The following is a 19,305-nucleotide window of genomic DNA, read 5'->3' on the forward strand; positions in this document are numbered from 1 at the left end:
GTCTTTCCTTCATCTGAGAACTATCCAACTCTTGGAGAAGCAGAATCCAACATGATGATCTAGAAGGAATAAAGACCAAGTGATCAGCTGATTCAGCAGAGTTTTAGTTTAGTTTTTAGTTTATTTCTTACAGGGACCATGTACAAAGTGCATTAATCACAGAGTAGATACACTGTACCAGATTTAACAAATGGTGGTGGAGCTAGAGCAGAGCGTTGTATTATTTACTTATTTATTTGATAGGGACAGTTCACATTAATGAACATCTACTCAGACAGTAATAGATGTAAATATGATGGATTCTAGCAACAATGCTCATTTTCATCCACAGTCCCTAGACAGGTAACACAAACACATGATAAGACATAGGACAGAACAATAGATCACAATAAGAACACACATGTTCAGGTCAGACTGGATATTTATTGAAATATTCAACAAAACTCATCATGTTTTCTCTCCAGATATTCTTGTTATTTGCATTACCATCCTTCCTCTTGATATTTTAATTAGTTAACTGCCACATAAGAGCGCTATATGATGATATCATCACAAAAAGTCAGTGGGGGTTTTACATGATGTTTTGGATTATTGCCTAAAGTTGGAGCCGTGATGAAGGACCTTTGGACACAGCCACGCCTTGCCATGCATTCATTTAGATCGCCCATGTTGTTTTAAATGCTCTGCTAATATCTTTTAAAGGTGTTCCGCTAATATGAGGTCAGATGTTCATGCTTGTAAATTGTTGCAAATGTGTTAATGTTAATGTAGAAATGTTTTTAATATTATGTACTTGTGGTGTTTTCCTAAGCAGCACATTATAAGCTGAGGTCATGTTCTTTTATGCACTGAATATTGATGGACTTGGTTTTTCATACTATCTACCTCATTACCACTGTTTGGATATGGTAGTAATTTAATAAATGTTCGAAACTGATATGTCTCTTTATTTGTTAAATGTATGGTAATGCTAACTAATTAATTTAATATAATATAATTAATATATACTGACAGTTGTATGCCAACCAGATACAACTGTCTGATGTAGACATGCAGTACAAGAAGAAAAAGATGGAAAACCTTGCACTGGAGTCTGAAATAAAGAGGAGGACGATTAGAAAACTGGACCTGGAAATAAAAAAACTTGAGCAGGAGGTGAGTTATGCCTTCAATGCACACTGTATGCTGACTGTAACACAAACCCAGCTCCAAGAAGATGACACATCTTAAATAAAAATAAAAGGTCAAAAGGAATATTCCTTTCTGCTCTGACAGTGGTGTGGTCATTCTTGTGAGAGCCTTTCACAGCATTGATGTTCAGGTGAACATAACTTTTTGATGAACACTGTACATTGCTGGTGATGTGCACTGATTGGTTTAATAGTCCTCATCTTCTGATCTCAGATGCTCTGCAGTGCTGACTGTCTGATCACAATGGCCTGGCTCAGTCCATGACTCCAGATCTACCAGCGCCTATCACAAGGTGAGCCACACAGCCCCTATTAATAACCACTGTCTCTCTGTTTATGAGGCTGTAATGATGACATGTTGTGTTGACAGGTGAACTCTCTGCTGTGTTGCTAGGAGACGGGGGCTATGCCTGCCAGCCTTTTCTCCTGACACCATCCACAGACCCCCAGGAAGCACATATGCATGCTTTAAAGTTCAGTTAATATGTCCTGTAGTGGCAGAGGAATGTGTGTTTTTATTGATTTATTTATTTAACTTGATGTTTATGACGTTTGTGCTGTTTAGGCCTACTGTGTGTATACAAGCTGGCAGGGAGGCTACTGCATCCATTCATTGGTCTATTCATTTGATGTGTATGGATGTGTCCTGTATTTCTTTCAGTGTGCAGACATGTGGGGTGTAGGCCTATTATATACAGACCTCTGTGTTGTACTATATGCTCTGATTGTGTGCTTTCTATCTTGTAGAGTCACTGTGTGACTTCAGGTTTGATTTCTCCTTATTCAATAAAGGAACATAATGTTACACTCTGATGTGTATTTATATTTATATCAGTCAACCTGTCATTTTGACGGCCGCCTCCGTCGGATCACGCCGTTCATTCAGCATGCACCCATACACATTATGCCGATCTCTACCCAAGAGAGATTAGCCGCCACACCGCTAATATTAGCATCTGGGAGCTCACAGAGCTGCCGCTAGCATTTCCGTTTTTTCCCGCAATAACCACGCCCATTTCCAATTTCTGACCAATCACAGATTTGTAACTGGACACCACAGGAGAAAAAAAAAGTTCTGCCCGGTTGATGTGTCGAGAACAAGCTGCGAGAACTCCCAAACAAGGAGGAGCGAGAACAACATTATGTCGCAGTCCATGAGCGAGAACAAAAAAAAAAAAAAATGAGTTTAGTGTTAAAAAAAATTGACACCAACAACACAGCTTCTCTTTAAGACTCAGCTCACAAACAGATGTCCTGACATTTTTGTTTAGAATTTGGTGGTATAACTCAGAATTCATTGGTCCATCAATGATGCACTGGATGCAGCAAAACAGACCCAAATAAGGACATTACCACCCCTATCTTTCAAGGACAGAATGAGATTCTGATGCTGGAACACAGTGTTGTTTAGTCTTCACACATGATGTCTTTCATTTAAACCAAACTATTATACTTTGGTTTCATCTGTCCACAAAACATTTTCCTAATAGTCTTCTGGTTCGTCCTCATGACGTTGATCAAACTGTAGCCAGGGAAAAATATTCCTTTTGGAGGGCAGTGTCTTTAGCTCACTAGTAGCTGAGAGGTCTCTAATCTCAGCTTCTTGAGAAAGTGTTGGGACTTTCCTCACCAGGTAAAAGGTGTTGAAGGTCCACGTGAGGACACAAGAGGAGCAGTAGAATAGCAGCATTGAACAATTATTTGGCGTAACAGGAGAACTCTGAACTTTTGCAGGTAAACAAATTGAATTCATCTTAAGTAGGTTAAATTCAACTACAACTGTCTGGGTCTGGTGTTCACAACAGATAAATGACAGAATATGAACATCATTTATACCCACAATTTTTTGCACTTTGGTGCAGTTTATTTAAATGCAAATAAGGGCGTCTCCATTCTTTGTCTCATCAGTCACCAGCTCCAGGACACAATTTCAGACACACGGGCATAAAATAAAATCATCATTAAACTTCCTCATGTCCTCACCACCATGGCTCGAGTGAAGCCGACCACGGCGTGTTTAGTGGCTGTGTAGACAGGACAGCTAGGTAGAGGGCCGAGACCTGTGGTGAACATGTCATATCTGTCAACACCTGGGATGAACAGAATCCAGAACCTGGAGCAGTTTCCCTTTCCTAACATCTCCTATGCACGTGGTTGAATATACTGTATGAACAAATCGTTTTAAACTAAATATGTAGTAAATGCTCAAAGAGACAGGAGTGGTTCTTGCTATTTCTGTCTTCTAAATGAAGGTACACCATGCGCTCTATACCTGCCATAGATGCTGTGTTAATCATCACCCCTCCCCGACCTCCAGTCAACTTGTTCATGTGCTCCAAAGCCACATAGGTCACCCTGATAACCCCCATCTACAACACAGAATGGACATGAACTCTTTCAATACCAACGTGACATGAATCCTGTGATAATTCTGAGTTCTGTCTGTGGTTGTTAGTAGAAACATGTATGAGGGGAGAGTAGAGACCCTTACGAGGTTTATGGAGACCGTTTTCTCCCACTCCCCCTCATTCAAGATGCCGGCATTGTTGGACACGATGTCCATCCTTCCGAAGGTCTCCGCTGTGCTCTGGAAGGCAGCTCGAAAGCAGAAAACAGCTGGTTTCATTCCACATTAAAACATAAAGGAACAACAGGAACCAAAAAAAGGAACCACCACCTTGGACAACTATCGACAGATTAATCGATTGACAAGCTAATGGTTGTGTGCAGGCCTACGCCACTGCCTACTTGCTCAGAGCACCTCCGACAGGCCTTCTCTCTCTCATCCGGATGCCGTTAGGAATTGAGACATTAACCAAGATGGCATGCAGAGACTGATTTGTGGTTCGCGGGCAGGTGGAAAAACAAGAAGAGGTGGCACCAAACAATGAAAGCAGAAGAGCCAAGAGAATAACAACTGATAGGTGTTGGACAATGGAGGAAATATAGATTTAATGTGAACCCTTCATGAAACAGTGTGTGCATAGCTGTGTCACCTTTGACCTGCTCCTCTGACTCAACGTCACACTTTAGGAACAGACTTCTCTCTTGTCCGTACTGTTTGTTGAGGGCTTCCTCCAAAGCTTTGCCCGCAGTTTCATTCACATCCAAGAGTACAACCTGTACAGATGAAGGTCAAACAAATGATCTCCGTGTTCTTTGTAGCTGCATTTTTGCTGTTTCAGGGTTATAGTAAAATATTTAACAAGCTGGATTCACTGCTTTTGTATTCCCCCGTTGAACAAGGCTGGAATCTGGTCTGGTACAAGATTAAATGGGCACATTTTATTCTTAAAACATTCACTTTAGAAAATTGTTTGGCTTTTCCTTCTTTGATGCACCTGTAAGGGTGTAGAGATGCAAAATAAACGCACACGGGCCCTCGCACTAACCGCAGCAACACTTTACCTTGGCACCATTTCGCAAAAGAAGCTCTGCTGTTGCTTTTCCGATCCCCAGCGCTGCTCCAGTCACCACAGCAAGTTTACCATTTAACGCCATTCCAGCTGTTCGGTAGCAGAAGAGAGGTGGAGGGTAAGCGATTTGGAAATGGAAGCTCTTGGAAGGTGTTCTCTTACATGGACAAAAGAAGGACAAGCCAAGGTTTAACAAAGTTGCTGGCATGAAAGGCATCGTGTTAATTTACTAGTTAAACACTAGCTTATTAAAACTCAGTTTGTTTTCATAACCGCTAGTGGCCCTACGGAGCATTTCTTGATGTGAGCAGCTCCTGCTTGTTTTGTATCACACATGTGCATGATGGTGGTTTTATGCAGTCCTGATAGCAATGTGTGTTTTGGTGAGTAAACATAGCTTAGTTTGAAAGAAAACCCAGTACAGTGAATGCAAAGGTGTTCAATAAATCAAATAAACCCAACAAGTAAATAATTTTTGGGTGCTGGAACAAGGGTGAACATTTTTATTTTTATTTTATCTTCAAATACCAAAGTTAATACAACATTACTGTCGATATCAGTGATTCAGAGCCACAAAGTTCTGGTGGCGAGGAGGTCGGGGTGGATGGAGGGGCTGACAAAACATTTACACTTTAATTTAGGAGACATATTTTAAATAGTACTTGCATGCTACTGTGCTGGTACTTCCATATTTAATTGGGGCTATTCCTCAAAACAAATAGTTAGTAATGTTAGCAATGTTAGCTTGACATTCTGTCAAGGCGCCATTTATGGTGGTTGACAATAATTTACTTATGCTTCATAGGATTAAAAGATTAGTTTACCTTTAGGAGATAGAGCTGGATTCAGGTGAGATTCTTGAGTTCACAAGATTTCTTGACAATCCACCTTGCCAAACTTTAGTCAGGAGGTTGAGGGTGATTCAGAGAGTTGCAAACCACCTGGTGTCCTCCGAAAATCTGCTGGCAAGGAAGCTTGGGGAACAGGTAGAGGCTGGCAAGAATCCTGAGTGGCAAAACAGACAGGGTAAAGTACACGAAAAAGACTAAGCACTAACTAAGCAAAGCAATAAAACTCGGAAGACATGAGGAACATAACAAGGAGCATGGTGTTCTAAGACACTGCATAAAATGGTTTATAAGTCATGGGTTCTGCAATGAAGAAAGCCTAAAGTTGTAAATAGTGGGTGCTCTCAGGAGAGGGGGCATTCAAGCAGTCCTCTGGAAAGTGAATGAATGAAACTAGCATAGGCGTATGATGAAAGTTTTTACAATATTAATAATAAAATGTTTATGTCCAAGATTAGTTACGATATTACGGAAGCGTATTGCTGCCACACTGTAGAAAAAAAAAAGGCTCAATATTATGTAATTACGTGAAAGTTTCTTGATATAACATGATATTTTTCACGTTTTAACAAGATAAGTATCACGTTATTACATGAAATTATCATGTTATTTCATGAAATTATCACGTTATTTCATGATAATGATATTTCCATGTTATAACGTGAAAATATCATGTTATTTCAAGATATGATATTTTCACGTTATAACGTGAAAATATCATTATCATGAAATAACGTGATAATTTCATGTAAAAACGTGAAAATATCTTATCTTGAAATAACATGATATTTTCACGTTATAACATGAAAATATCATTATCATGAAATAACGTGATAATTTCATGAAATAACATGATAATTTCATGTAATAACGTGATACTTATCTTGTTAAAACGTGAAAAATATCATGTTATAACAAGAAACTTTCATGTAATTACATAATAGTGAGCCTTTTTTTTTCTACAGTGTGGCAGCAATACACTTCCGTACGATATAACAGCAAAAGCATGGGTTTACAAGCCTTGCATTTTCAGTATTAAATAAACTTTAAATAATAAGTGTTTCCGCCCGGTCTCGAACCGGGGACCTTTCGCGTGTTAGGCGAACGTGATAACCACTACACTACGGAAACGATACCTACACAGAGAACTGATCAGATTAAGACCTGAGAGCAGATACGTTTAACTTTATTTTTAGTTGTTTATAGTTTATTTATAGTTGGGCATAACGACGTATTTCAGAAACCGTTATTCTGTATTTATTTTAATTCAGCAACATTGACTTGTTGTTATTCCATTAACAGCTATTTGTCTCCATCTAGTGACAAGTTGTCTATTACATGGTATTATTCATAAGACGTGATAATAAAAGCAGAAAAACGTAGTTAGTTTTATTCCGCTTCTTTCTTTCTGTCCTTATTTATTTCAAATAAAACTACAAAAAGTGGGGAACATACTTCCACATGTTTTCTTCTTTACACCACAAAAATAGGACGTAAAAGTATGAAAGATTCTTTGTAAATTCATCCAGTGGGCACTCTGGCCGTAAAACTGCGCCTGCGCGTTCCGACGCCGCTGCTTGTGTGTGGAAATTATGGCCGTCGAGATGCAGATGGAGGATTTTCCTTACTTACCTTCGGGGCCGGCGGAGAGTATGACATGTTTCTTTAATCATTTATTGATTATTTTAATACAACATGGCCTCTGTGTATCCGGTGGCGGCCTGGGCGAATGCAGCGCGAAATGCCACTGTTGTTGTTAGCTTCTTTTGAGCTAACGTCAGCCGGCAGTTGTGTGTGTGTGTGTGCGTGTGTGAGAAAGCGAGCGAGCGAGCGCAGCCGTTTGCCAAGCATGCTAAGCTAAGCTAGCCGCAGCCGTTTCGGCTCCAAGGTCGAGGAGAGCATGTCTGCACCCGATGTTCCTCCGGACTGATTGCGGATCAGTGCCCCGGCTTGTGGAGCGGTAGAACCCGAGGAAGGCGTGATTCGCATGGGTTCAGCTGACACGGATGTTTTAGGTCATACGCGGCGTGCGCTTAATCCCAGTGTTGCTTGTGTATGCAGCTTCACAGCATCAAGACACATGTTAGCTCTGAACTTTTGAATGGGCAGCATCGCAGCTAAACGTTTTATGAATGATCTTAAAGTTATTTTCAAGCGCAGATGTGTAATATGCGTATAATCAACTTGTTTGCGTGAAGCACAGATGCTAAATGCTAATAATCCAAATCCGGCTGTTTGCATAGTTTGGTCCATTTATCTGTGCACAGCTGATGTGATGGGGATACTGACACCTAAACAAATAATAAGCAACCATAAGACTGTCTCAGCAGTCACTAAAGCGGTTATAGATCTTGAATTTGGAGATAATTTAGAACTTAATCTTGCTGTTAGGTGGTTCACTTGCACAAATAGTGGATGTTAGTTCATGCATATGTACTATACATCTGTTGCCAACAACTATTTTCAATAACAAATATGTTGCCTGCTATTACTGACAGTTAATGCATGATTGCAATTTATTTTAATTAATTGTGCTAAAGGACACAATAAGCTGCAAGGAAATATGTAAACAAATCTGTCTACACAGCTGTTTATTGGTACTTTTACTAAAGGCGTCTTGTGAAGGTTCTCAGTCGTCCAGGTATATCCAAAAAAAGGTTTTAAAAAAAAAAGCAACTGGACTTGTAGAGTTGTGTGCAAACAACCGGAAACTGATGGCCGTTAATGGAAATTAGCTGCACCAGTTTCTGGTTGTTTACACAGCGAGCAAGTTTCAGTAGGAGTTTCCTATTTAAACCTCAAACTTCCCACCAGTCCCCGAGAACCGAAGAAGCTACTCGGATGAGTGGTCTCAAAAAAGCTCTACAAGTCCAGTTGCTTTTTTTTTCTTTTTCTTTAAAAAACCTGTTTTGGATTTACTAAAGGCTTCAGTAGATGTAGTGCTTGTAATTCCATTTCCAGGAGCTCTTGCTGCTTTTTGCTGTGAACTCCCGCCTTAATACATTTTTCATATTTTTCTTTTTTTTTTTCCCTGCTATGTAACTGAACTCGTGTTGTTTATTTATAGAGTTTATTTATACGTGTTTTGCCTTACGGAGAAATTTAAGATGCGGTTAAATCGTTAAAAACAAATAGCTGGCTAAATTTAAACAAAAGTGTGTCGATATTTATAGCCACCAAGGCCCGAATGTAGATGTGGACGGGGCAGTCGTCAGTAAGGATTTACAAAGTGAAAAAACTGGGAAAGAATCTGACAGTTGTTATGTTTAATGGTCACTAGTATTACACTAATAATCTGAAGCGAGTCAGATTAAGAGGGGTCGTGTCACGCTTTCATAATCCATTCAAAACGCAAGGATTAGTGCCCGATAACCACGTAAACGCTGTAGCCACTACTTATTATCCTCGGGTTTGAATAACTACATTGTGCGTTTCTGTATGTTTGTCTCACACGGGGTAAACATCCACTGATGGGGCGAGTTTTTAGCAGGGACAGAAAAGACGAACGAAGACTAAATCGACGTGGGCGGAGACATTAACGACACGGCTCCATCTTGGTCATCTTCTCCAAGTTGACCCTCCGCCACCGTGCAGACCAAAAAAAGTTCCTTATGGGCTGATGTTTTCTGGCCTGTAGACGGCTAGGCAAGCTAGTGACGTATCCCACATCTTTAAGAGCCAAATTAAATTGCGCTCGCAGAAGAAGACGTCACCATCCTCCTACAGTGTCCCCGACTAGCCGTATAATACACCACCTGTTTTGTTTTTTTTGTCATGCCTTTGGTGCATCAAGGTGAATTAAATCCCAGACTGTATGTGTCAGGAATTCCCAATACATGCTTCTGTGTCTTGGGAGTATGTTGTCAGCAGATATCTGCATGGGCCTTAGCATGAGCATACGGGGGACGCAAAAGAAATCTGTTTGAAAGGGGCCTGCTTTCCAGAACTACGTTAAATTAATCTAATACGGAGGTTTCACTGTCATCGAAGGCGGACACCACTGAGCTGTCTTACGTCCTTGACAAATGAAAGGAGCATCTTGAGCAGAGGTGTTGTTTGAACCGCTGCCATGGACGTTTTACGTTGTGTTATAATTACATTTTCCCCCGGAGACGTAACCCAATTTGAAAATGTTTCTCTCTTCCTCCTCTCCGCAGTAAATAAGATGATAAAGGAGCACGGCGACCTGTTTTCCGACTCCCAGTGTAACGTCTGCAGCGCCGTCCTAATTTCCGAGTCTCAGAAGTTGACTCATTATCAGGTCAGTGAGCCCAGTCTGCTGCTGCTGCTGTTTCAGAGCCAGGGGACTTCACTTCATACACTACAATACTCAGGGGGGTGTATAATTATCAGCTAGAAGGTGTGATTATGAAATGCACTTTACGTCACATTTATGGGCTTACTGTAACCGTAAAGCTGACATGGGTTAGGGACTAGGAAGGTCGATTTTTTTTTTTTAGGTTAAAATCACAAATTACTTCCAACAGATGTTTAACCTGCTGAGAGCAGAGTGAGCAGACGTCTGGCCACATTGCTGACCAGATGTTGGCCGCGCTGCGCATTTTTGTGTTTTACCAACCGGAACGTAGACGACGAAGAGGAGATGAAATGCTTTCCCTCTAGATCTGGCGTTTCAGTGCGTACAGAAATCAAATGGATATCTTAGGATCTCTGCCCCAAAACTCTTGTAGTCTGTCCTTTTCCTCGGATTCACCCCTCCTAGCAAGCGGTGAAGAAATCCGTGTTAGACTCTGATTATTTGGAAACGTGGTGTGTTTATAGATCTACTTATCCATCCCAAAGTGCTGGGGCTGTCCCAGTACACAAAATAATAACAAAAGAGAGAAATAGCTCTAGAAGGACACGGAGCAGCTGTGTTGTCAAGGAGCGGTAAACACTCTAGCTTTCTAGGCCAATGTTAGCGTTCTAGCTTTTGTCTCACATCACAAGGAATTCTTCTTTTTTGCCTTGTTTGGTTTGTTTGGCGTTCGGGAAACCGGCTCGCAGGTGTTTACATCCGTGATGATGGATGAGGGGATGGTGCGTTCAGCGCTCCCTGATCTGATACAACCTGATTTCAAAATCTGGTAGGATATTAATCTTCTGTGGAGTTGCAGACAAAAAAAAGACTGGACAGACTGGTGAACAAGGCCGGCTCTGTTCTGGGCTGCCCTCTTGAGCCTGTGGAGGTGGCGGGGGATCGATGATAGCAAAGCTGTCATCCCAGATGGAAAACCAGTCCCACCCCCTTCATGGTGCAGCAATGGGCAGCGCCTTCAGCAGCTGACTGCTTCACCTTCGTTGTGTGAAAGAGTGTTACCTCAGGTCCTTTCTTCCTGTTGCTGTGAGGCTGTACATACAAACAAGCCTGCTCGAAGCAGACCACATCCGTAAAATTTAATGTTTTATTTTTTGTATTTATTTAATGTTTACTTTTATTTTTAATCTCTTGTGTGCGTTGTCCTTTAAAGGCTGTTACATACTCCACGAGGAGTGAGAAGTTATTTCTTGCTCCTCAGACTGCAAGAACAAAAAAAAATTATTTTTTCTTGTGTGGTGTATGATTATTATTCTGTGATTGGTCGGAATTTGGAAGTGGGTGTGGTTAATGCAGAAAAGCGGAAATGCTAGTAGCTAGCGGAAATGAGCTCCCAGATGCTAATATTCGCAGTGTGAACGCCGTAATCCGATGGACCAACATCCGAAAATAATACGAAAAGTCTTCTGTCTCCCGCATTTCCCACAATGCTTAGAGCCAGTGATGTATGCTGCAGTGGGCGGGGCCTATGAGGACTTCCCCCGGAGTTCGGAACTTGAGTTTCTCGTAAAGTATGAATGACCTGGCCAAAAAAAACTTTTTTTCTTGTTCTTGCAGCACCAGGAACAAGAACAAATTTCTTGCAGAGTATGTAACGAGCTTAAACTGTGGGATAAATAAATTATTATCTTTTTTTTTTAATTTATTTGAAATCAACATCTAAGATTTGACATCATCCCGTGTCTGGGCCACAAAGTTGCACTTGAACACACTACAAATTCCACAGCCAATGGACATACGTTCTTGCATCTGCTTGAAAAAAACTCTTTGGGGAAACAAAAAGATCGCCTATTAGCTGAGAGGCCAGCAAGAGCTACACACTGTCGCGCAGCTGCTTCAACACCCTAAGCTGAGGGTTTTATGTCCTTCAGAAGAGCCCATGATGTCTCAAAATACACAGAGGTGTTTATTTTTGGTGTTGGGAAATAAAGAAAGGCAGCAAATCTTTGCATTTGAGGAATCGTAATCATATGTTTGACGTTTATACGGTGGGAAATAGCGGCAGATAAATGACTTCCAGAATTTACCGCTGAACTTGTCCTTCCTGCAAACACACACCAGTTATCAGTATACATATGCTGCTTCTTGGAAATGTGTTTAACGCTGTTGATGTTTGTGTTTCTCCTTTCAGAGCAAGAAACACGCCAACAAAGTCCGGCGTTATCTTTCCATCCAGAATGAGAAGGAGCCGCCGTTCAAAAAGTTAAAGACGTTACCATCCGACAGCGTGAGTTAAAAAGCTCTGAACCAGAAAAGAAAAACTTTTTAGTCACGACAAACTCTGTTAATTCTCACTCTTCGCCCGCCGACCAATTATCTGAAACGAGTGCAGGCCGAGCAGTTGGCTCTCGCAGGGTGTCTTACACATTTCTGCAGGAGGTTTGTGTATTTTAAGACCAACCCTGGATGTTCCTGTCATAACCGCCTGCTTTTCTATTTATACAAAACCCACTCACCAGCATGACTCTGATAGTTCAGGCTGTCAGGTTTTCCAAAAAACAAAAAAGCACATTTGAATGAATCTGAACAACATTCACCTGGATTTAAAGACCGTTTAGGTAGTTTATCCCATAAATACAGCCAAGATCTATTTTTGGCTGAGCGGTATTCACTGTTTGCTTCATGCAAATCCAGTCAGAATTAGGCCACAGATCCATCCGGTGTGTATAGAATAAGAAACAGGAACAAAGGTATGCTGCAGTGAATACAAGCAGAGTATAAAAACGCTGTATTTTATCTCATGGAATTGCTTTGTCCAAGGTTAAGCTGGTCTCTGAGTTGAAATTTTAATTTGCAGACAAACAGCTGAAGAATAAAGTTCATGATTTGATCCTCTGTATACATACAGACCAGGAATAGATACAGTTCAATAAGGAGAGATCATTTGTCAGTAAAGAGCAGCATTTATTTTAGAAACAAGAGCTCGGCGGTTAGACTCTGATGAGAACTGACATGGTTGAGTCTCAGGTGACTCCTCAGTCTAGACGCCGGCGTGGTGCTGCAGCAGATAGGCTGATGGAGGCTTCGATTGAGTTGCCCTGACAACCAGGACAGCCAGACAGTTGGAGAAGAAGAGAGACTAAAGTGCAATGAATTTAAAGAACAGGGACTGGTGGGCTTGGTGGACACGGACAAACAGATAATTGGAGATAAGAGTGTTGACGCTGAAGTGATTTTGACAGCGTGGACACTAACATGGAGAAGACAAGGGACGGTGGAGGGACAGAGACGGAACCCGTGAACAGATCTTCTTCATTAAAGTGAAACTAATAGACATTATGCAATATATATGTATTAAATGTTGATTTCTCTTACATATACACGGATCAGCCACAACATTAAAACCACTCACAGGAGAAGTGAATAACATTGACCATCTTGTGACAATTCACTGTCCTGCTGGGAAACTTTTGGACCTGGCATTCATTCATGTGGATGTTACTTAGACATGTAGCACCCACCTAGACCAGACCAGACACCCCCACCCCATAGCAATGATACTCCTTGATGACAGCAGCCATCCTCAGCAGGATGAAGTCGACGCTTTAGGAACGAGTCAAAAAACACATTAAGAACGGCACAAGATGTTGACCTGGCCTCCAAATTACATCCTAAACTGATCCCAAATTATCTGTGGGATGATCCACAGAGGTCCCTCCCCTCAACCCATAGGACCCAAAGGCCCCCACTAACAACATTATGTTGCCAGACACCACAGGACACCCTCAGATGTCCATTCTCTGATGAGTCACCACATGTGAGACCTACACAGTATTAGGAGGGTGGTCATAATGTTTTACTTGATCTGTGTATGAGATAAATATAAGACGTAACAGCTGTATCAAAGAGACTGTAAGCTTTCAGAAAGACTTGTAATGGAGATTATTTTTAACTAATAACAAGCCAAATGCTGTTGTCCCAAAGCAAATCATACTTTTGTATTTGGACTTTAATCCCCAGTTAGTCAGATCCCCAAAGTCCAAGTTACATGGTGATAAAAGCTTTCTGATAGAACAAATGATGCCTCATTTATCAAGAATCATGTTCCCTTTGTCAGCAGGACTGTAACAATGGAGACACAGACCGGTTGAAGGTGTGTCATGTATGTAACATGACCTTCTCCGCTCCAGTGGTGGCCGAGTCTCACTATCAGGGGAAAGTTCACGCCAAGAACCTGAGGCTGAAAACGATCGGCCCTCAGACCCCAGGTACGTCCTGATCTGTTTTCTATATTTGCGTATCGCCGTCATGATGATGTCTCTGAAGGTATCGTGCAGAGTCAGGGGGAACACCATTCACGTAATGGTTTGTGTTGCTTCTCCTCTTCAGCGGTAGCCCCCCAAACGGCACCAGCAGCTCAGCCCAAGAAGATCCCGACGGAGGAGTCGAGCGGCGCTCCGGCGTCGGCGACGACGGCGGCGGACGACAACAGCAACCCGGACCGCTTCTGCTCCATCTGCCAGGCGTCCTTCAACAACCCGCTCATGGCCCAGCAGCACTACGTGGGCAAGAAGCATAGAAAACAGATGACCAAGCTAAAACTGATGGAGACGTACGGCCCCTCCACGGCGCCAGGTGATCATTCTTGATTTCCTTCTCATAAGTGCGCACAGATTCAAAGAGTTTAAGGGCTGTGAATTGCCCAAGCAGACAGTCGGACCTTCTTTCGGTGTCGGCACGTCGGTGAGCCCTAGTTCTTCTGGTGTATCACACAACGTTGGAACTAGTCAGACGTTGAATCGACAGCAGAATGCATTTAAAATGAACAATTTGGTCCAGACCTTCATTGCTGGTAGTTCTTCACTGTGGGTGTGCTCTCTCTGTACCTTAACCTACCTCCTCTCTGTTTCTGTGCGTCTGCAGCTTCCACACTAAACGGCTACCCATGCACCATCTGCAACATCGAACTAAACTCCGTGGATCAGTACCAGTCTCACATCAGCGGCGCCAAGCATAAGAACCAGTGAGTAGCTTTACCTCTTCAGGGAAATTAAAGCTTTGTTCACTTTAAGTATTTTTTAGATGTCTGCAACACCAACGGTAAACATTGCGTTTGTTTTACTTTTTAGAGTGAAGAAATCTGGCCTGAACACCGCAGAGAACAAACACCCAGCAGAACAATCGTCGTACGCCAGCGACAGCCAGTTCACCGCGGCGGACGACAAGTTCGTCCCGGAGAGCGAGCAGTTCGGCACCGGAGACGGCCAGTACGCAGCCGGAGAGGACACACAGTACTCAGAGCAGTATCAGTACACTTGAGGCCGGACAGGGTTGGGACTGTAGAGGTCAGGACTTGGTATGACACACAACAACCAGCCCCCTTTAAGCATATTAACAAAGCATCAGCCGCCATGAACCTTCAGCTCCCGTCTTTCCTGAGTAGCCCCTCCCCCACCACCACCCCACCCCCGCCCTGGAACGGAGTTGTGTGGACCTCAGCTTTGGACCGTGGAACACCATGTTATCATTTTGAGTTTCTAGCTGGAGAATGTGTTTATGTTATATATATATATTTTTTTTTTTCTTTTTTCTGCTTTTGATGTGTGCATATGTGGAGTAACAAAGGGTTGAGCAGCGAAGCAGCCAACAAAAAGAAACCCGTTCTCCGTGCTCATGTACGTTAGAGCTGGTTTTAACAACGCTAGAGCTGATTAACACCTTACTGTGTGAAGCATTTTCATACAAAACCAACAAAGAGGCTTTCAAATACTGCTCACAAGAACAGGCAAAGAAAATGGGCAAAGTAATAAATAAAGCATTTAACCTAAAGGCTCATTCAGAGTGATGCGGGACATAGACGCCGCAACCTACGTACGCAACCTACGTACGCAACCTACGTACGCAACCTACGCCTGTGCGAGCCATTTATACTTGTGCGCTCGTCAGTCTGGCTCGCTCTCTAACAACTCCACCCAAACGCTAGTCGGCGCTACTTCCTGCTTCATTTTCAACAACGGCGACTGAAACTTTCGCTGAAATTCCGCCGAAGACGAGTCGTACAAATGTTTGTACCTCCGAACATCCTCAGTTAACCTTTCCTCGATGTGTTCCATCTCTGTTGATCCTAAACGATCAGTTAGAAAATTGCGGAGATGGAGAAGCAGCCGGAAGTACTAAAGCGGGAACACGCTACTACCAAGCGGACCAATCATAGCTCTTGTGGCGCGTCAGTTACGGTGTTGGTGTCTGCGTAGAGTTTGGGCTGCTGCCGTGTCTACGCCTATTAGAGCAAACGCGTATAATCCAGTACCAAAAAAGTATTGAGGTTTGAAATCGAGCCTTAGTGTACATGCATTCGCTTCTAACTGGAGAAACTTTGGTTTACAAAGCGTATTTCTATCATTTAACCCCGACTAACCTCTTATCAGTGAACGCTATGAAGCTAAGACACTTTCTAGTTGTCGTCTCACCTGAACCATAGCTGGTGTGCAGCTCCGGTGAATGTATTTATTGAAACACGTCCTCTCGTCTCTTCTTTCTGAACCTGGCGTGGACGCAGCAATCGAGTCAGCCTCGTGTTATAATTTTAGTTGAATGTTACGAGAACCAATTTAAACACGTTTTTTATTTCAAACCTACATCCCTACAAACGTAGTTTATCATCGACAAGTACCAAATGTTCATTTCTGTAGCCGTTTTAAAAGTTTTATTTAACAAAAACCTAGCGTAAGATATTTCTAACGTGTCTGTAAGCAGAGGAAGATTTTAATACTTCAAGAAGTACATGAATGTGTTAAGTTTGTGCAGGTCTGTTTCAAACTGACTGAAACATTGGCTCTTTAACAGCTGGTGGTTAAAAATATATAAGCTTTTTTTTTTTGTACTGTTTACTTACTTGGTTTGCTGAAGGGTGAACCACTTTGGATTACTGTCCAGACTGAGGTTTATATACTCTGTAGAGACTAATAGATGCTTTCTGAGCTGCTGTCAATATCAGAGATCATAATATTTACCACAGAGAAAGACTGATGTCAAAATAGAAAGCGATGTCAATATAAGAATAACATTTTTTTTTTAGTCCGTTTGGTTTCATATTTTAGTATTGAATGTCGTCATCTTTCTGGCTAACGAAAGTACACATGTATTTTTTTTGTATTGGATGTAATTCTTACAAAGAGGGCTCATGAATACTGTACAGTGCACCGTGTATAAAAGACGAATGGCCTTTTTTTGTTTTTGTTCGTTTTGCACCCTCATCGTTTGTGTGCTAGCTGTTTTTGTGATTTACTTTCGATATAAGTTATGTGTCGTCGAGGGGGGAAAAAATGCCGCGAAGATGTGCATAAAGTAGAGAAATGTTTTAAGAGAGTTTGTGTTTCCTTTTAACGCGAGTTTTACACATAGGGTTCAAACGAACGAGAGAGAGAACACAGGAGACGTCAGGACTGACAGGAGGGGTTGTTTCCCTGATTTTGAAGAGAAATTTGGTTTGAATTCAAGATCAAAACACAACATTGAGACAAAATTAGAGACTGACTTCAGCTTTGCACTGGAGTGTTGACATTTAACGCTTAAAACTCATGTAACAGACATCAGGCCCTCTGACTTCAAACTGCCTTTGGTTTTTGGCCCTTGATCTAGAACACCTGTGATTCTATATAGCAACTATCGCATACACCGATCAGCCACAACATTAAAACCACTGACAGGAGAAGTGAATAAAATTGACCATCTTGTGACAATTCAGTGTTCTGCTGGGAAACTTTTGGACCTGGCATTCATTCATGCGGATGTTACTTAGACGTGTAGCACCCACCAAGACCAGGCACCCCCACCCCATAGCAATGACACTCCTTGATGGCAGCAGCCATCCCCAGCAGGATGCAGCCAGACACAGACACACACACAAAAACACTTTAGGAACAACTAAAAAAAAAAAAAACATGAAGAACAGCACACAGTGTTGACCTGGTCTCCAAATTCACTAGATCCCAAACTGATCCAAGTGTCTGTGGGATGATCCACAGAGGCCCCTCCCCTCAAAGGCCCCCAACTAACAACATCCTGTTTCCAGACACCACAGGACACCCTCAGAAGGCCCATGTCCATTCTATGATGAGTCACAACTGTTTTAGAGGCCTACACAATATTAGGAAGGTGGTCATAATGTTATGCCTGATCGGTGTATGTGTTGAATGCTTCTTAGGCTGACTCAGTTGTCTAACCACAGACTAAAGACACAACAGTCAAATTAAACTAAATGCAATGCTCTGAGCACTTTGAATAAAAAAGGTTTTATCAGTTTGATAGAAACCAGAGTCTCACTTCATGCAGGCTGATATTATTTAGTCCACATGGTGGCGCACTTGCTCTTTGATATTATTAATATAGAAAGGGAAGTGACACAATACTAATATTATTATTGTTCAGTCAGATCAAACTCTCAGCTCACTACTACGGTTTTTGAAAACAACCCCAGAAAAAAATCAGAAAGTAGTTTTCCAATGAAGCACTTTGAAAGACATCCCCTCAGTGGATGTTTTGCTTAATTATTTTTTTATTGAATTTTCTTCTGTGTATTACCAAAACGAATGTAGTTTGACATAAAAAAAAAGAAGAACTTTTAACAAACCTTAAATATTTTTACATTAGATACTCAGGTCTAGATTAGAAACAGACAAAATGAATGAAATAAAAAGACGTCACTGTTGGCTGCCAGTGCTCCTCCTCAGAAGCTGATTGAATATATTAGTGGGGCTGTTTCACGATGGAGAAAAGCGAAACTCACTGAGGCTGAAAGTCCCACAGTTCTTGATTGTGGGTGTTTTCTCCGCAGCTAAAGAGAAGATGAACACATATGACACACGTGGACTTTTGCAACTAATGCACACACAGTTTTGAGTCACTTCGAACCTACTGGTCTGAGGGTTTCACTGCTGCAGATGGCTTTACATCTCTCAGTCTAACCACAGAACTGATGCTTCGGGGTGTGTAATGTGAACAAATCAAGACTCTCTGTCTTCTGCTCACGCTGCTAGGTCGGTTTGGCACAAATCAAAGTGTGTATTGCACAAAATAAATGTAAAGAGTGAATGTGCAGTGACCCATTAAAAAGTTCTGAATACAGGAAATGTTTACGTTTAATGAACTATCCTTTTACATAACATTTTATGAACGACCTGAAATGTCTTAATTTCTTGATTTACCTTCAGGTTCGGAGTTTTATCCACCTCCACCCTCTAAAGGCCTACTGTGTTTAGTCCTTAATGTAAATCCACTCAATAAATAGGAGCAATATCAAAAATATATGCATTATTTCTGGATAGCTCCCCTCATACATAGGACTAAATCAACCACAATACCACAAGACACCTGGAAAAATACCATCTCTCTGTATCAGACATGGCTTGATTCAGGTTAGGGTTGTCCACATGTTGTCTAAATTATACCCTAATGTTGCACCAAACTGTCCTAGATGTCAATATGCTCTTATTTTGGTTGTGTCCATCTTTGCATGGTTTCACAACTCTTCACAACTTTTGTAAGAAATGCTTAATTTATGATGTCCATGACAAATAAAGTTGCTGCCATCT

The 19,305-nt window shown here is 41.7% G+C and overlaps 2 protein-coding genes across 2 annotated transcripts; one reads left to right on the forward strand and one right to left on the reverse strand.

Annotated features, from left to right (window-relative positions):
* Window positions 1–3,161: 3,161 nt before the first annotated feature.
* Window positions 3,162–4,851, reverse strand: LOC311502209 (15-hydroxyprostaglandin dehydrogenase [NAD(+)]-like; the record flags this gene model as incomplete). Its single annotated transcript, XM_084564335.1, has 5 exons — window positions 4,599–4,851; window positions 4,187–4,310; window positions 3,682–3,788; window positions 3,463–3,559; window positions 3,162–3,250 (listed from the first exon to the last, which is right to left on the reverse strand). The coding sequence occupies exons 1-5, from the start codon at window positions 4,821–4,823 to the stop codon at window positions 3,162–3,164; spliced, it is 642 nt and encodes a 213-aa protein (XP_084420461.1). The 5' UTR covers window positions 4,824–4,851.
* Window positions 4,852–7,025: 2,174 nt separating this feature from the next.
* Window positions 7,026–17,393, forward strand: znf346 (zinc finger protein 346). Its single transcript, XM_084565115.1, has 7 exons — window positions 7,026–7,104; window positions 9,612–9,715; window positions 11,904–11,999; window positions 13,830–13,980; window positions 14,102–14,347; window positions 14,636–14,735; window positions 14,842–17,393. Exons 1-7 carry the CDS (start codon window positions 7,047–7,049, stop codon window positions 15,029–15,031), a joined length of 945 nt encoding a protein of 314 aa, XP_084421241.1. The 5' UTR covers window positions 7,026–7,046; the 3' UTR covers window positions 15,032–17,393.
* Window positions 17,394–19,305: the final 1,912 nt, after the last annotated feature.

Source organism: Chelon labrosus (genome assembly GCF_963514085.1).
Source record: "Chelon labrosus genome assembly, chromosome: 17".
Lineage (NCBI taxonomy): Eukaryota > Metazoa > Chordata > Actinopteri > Mugiliformes > Mugilidae > Chelon > Chelon labrosus.

Bases quoted from the DNA above. Each gene is read 5' to 3' on its own strand.
- znf346 (XM_084565115.1), top strand. From the start codon at position 7,047: ATGGCCGTCGAGATGCAGATGGAGGATTTTCCTTACTTACCTTCGGGG. The intron at 12,000-13,829 runs GTGAGTTAAAAA...TCCCTTTGTCAG, and splicing joins AGACGTTACCATCCGACAGC to CAGGACTGTAACAATGGAGA. The intron at 14,736-14,841 runs GTGAGTAGCTTT...TTTACTTTTTAG, and splicing joins GGCGCCAAGCATAAGAACCA to AGTGAAGAAATCTGGCCTGA.